The following is a 487-nucleotide window of genomic DNA, read 5'->3' as shown; positions in this document are numbered from 1 at the left end:
GCACTGGATATCCACCTGCAACAATGGTAACAGGCCCATTGATTTCAGATAGCCGTTGGTTGGTGTAATTCTTAATCAGGCATCGAAGGAGTGTTGATTTCCCCACCTTTGGACCACCAACCACTGCCACAACAACAGGTGGTGGTTCTAATGGGGCTCGGTCAACAACTGGTATGTGGTGCTTTTTTGCTTTAATATCTTGTGATCTGGAAATATTCATTGGAAATGTAGGCTTAACTTGAAAAATTCATGGAAAGGTAGGCTTCCTTGCTCCACTTCTTTGATCATAAAAAGACAACAATTCTAGACAACTAGCTGATTTTTTTTTTGCATGTTATTGAGTATATAATTGTCCTGCATCTTATATATAATTTTAACAGGGCACTCCCATGGGGTAGGTGTGAGCCCCAAAAAGTTGAAAAAATTTACTTTTTTGGACATTCCCAGAATTACCTAAAAAGTATTCTTCAGTTTGCTCAACTATAGG

General features: G+C 39.0%; 1 protein-coding gene across 1 annotated transcript in view; it reads right to left on the bottom strand.

Moving 5' to 3' along the window:
- Positions 1-487, bottom strand: part of LOC119585430 (ribosome biogenesis protein BMS1 homolog) — a gene marked incomplete in the record, with an annotated part of 34,374 nt that overhangs the window by 27,630 nt on the left and 6,257 nt on the right. Inside the window, 1 exon segment of the mRNA XM_037934088.1 lies at positions 16-206. Within this exon segment, the coding sequence (XP_037790016.1) occupies positions 16-206 (191 nt within the window).

This window comes from Penaeus monodon, chromosome 19 (assembly GCF_015228065.2).
Source record: "Penaeus monodon isolate SGIC_2016 chromosome 19, NSTDA_Pmon_1, whole genome shotgun sequence".
NCBI classification, from domain to species: domain Eukaryota; kingdom Metazoa; phylum Arthropoda; class Malacostraca; order Decapoda; family Penaeidae; genus Penaeus; species Penaeus monodon.
The sequence above is the reverse complement of the archived record's forward strand: the minus strand, read 5'-3'. Positions and strand labels throughout refer to the sequence as shown.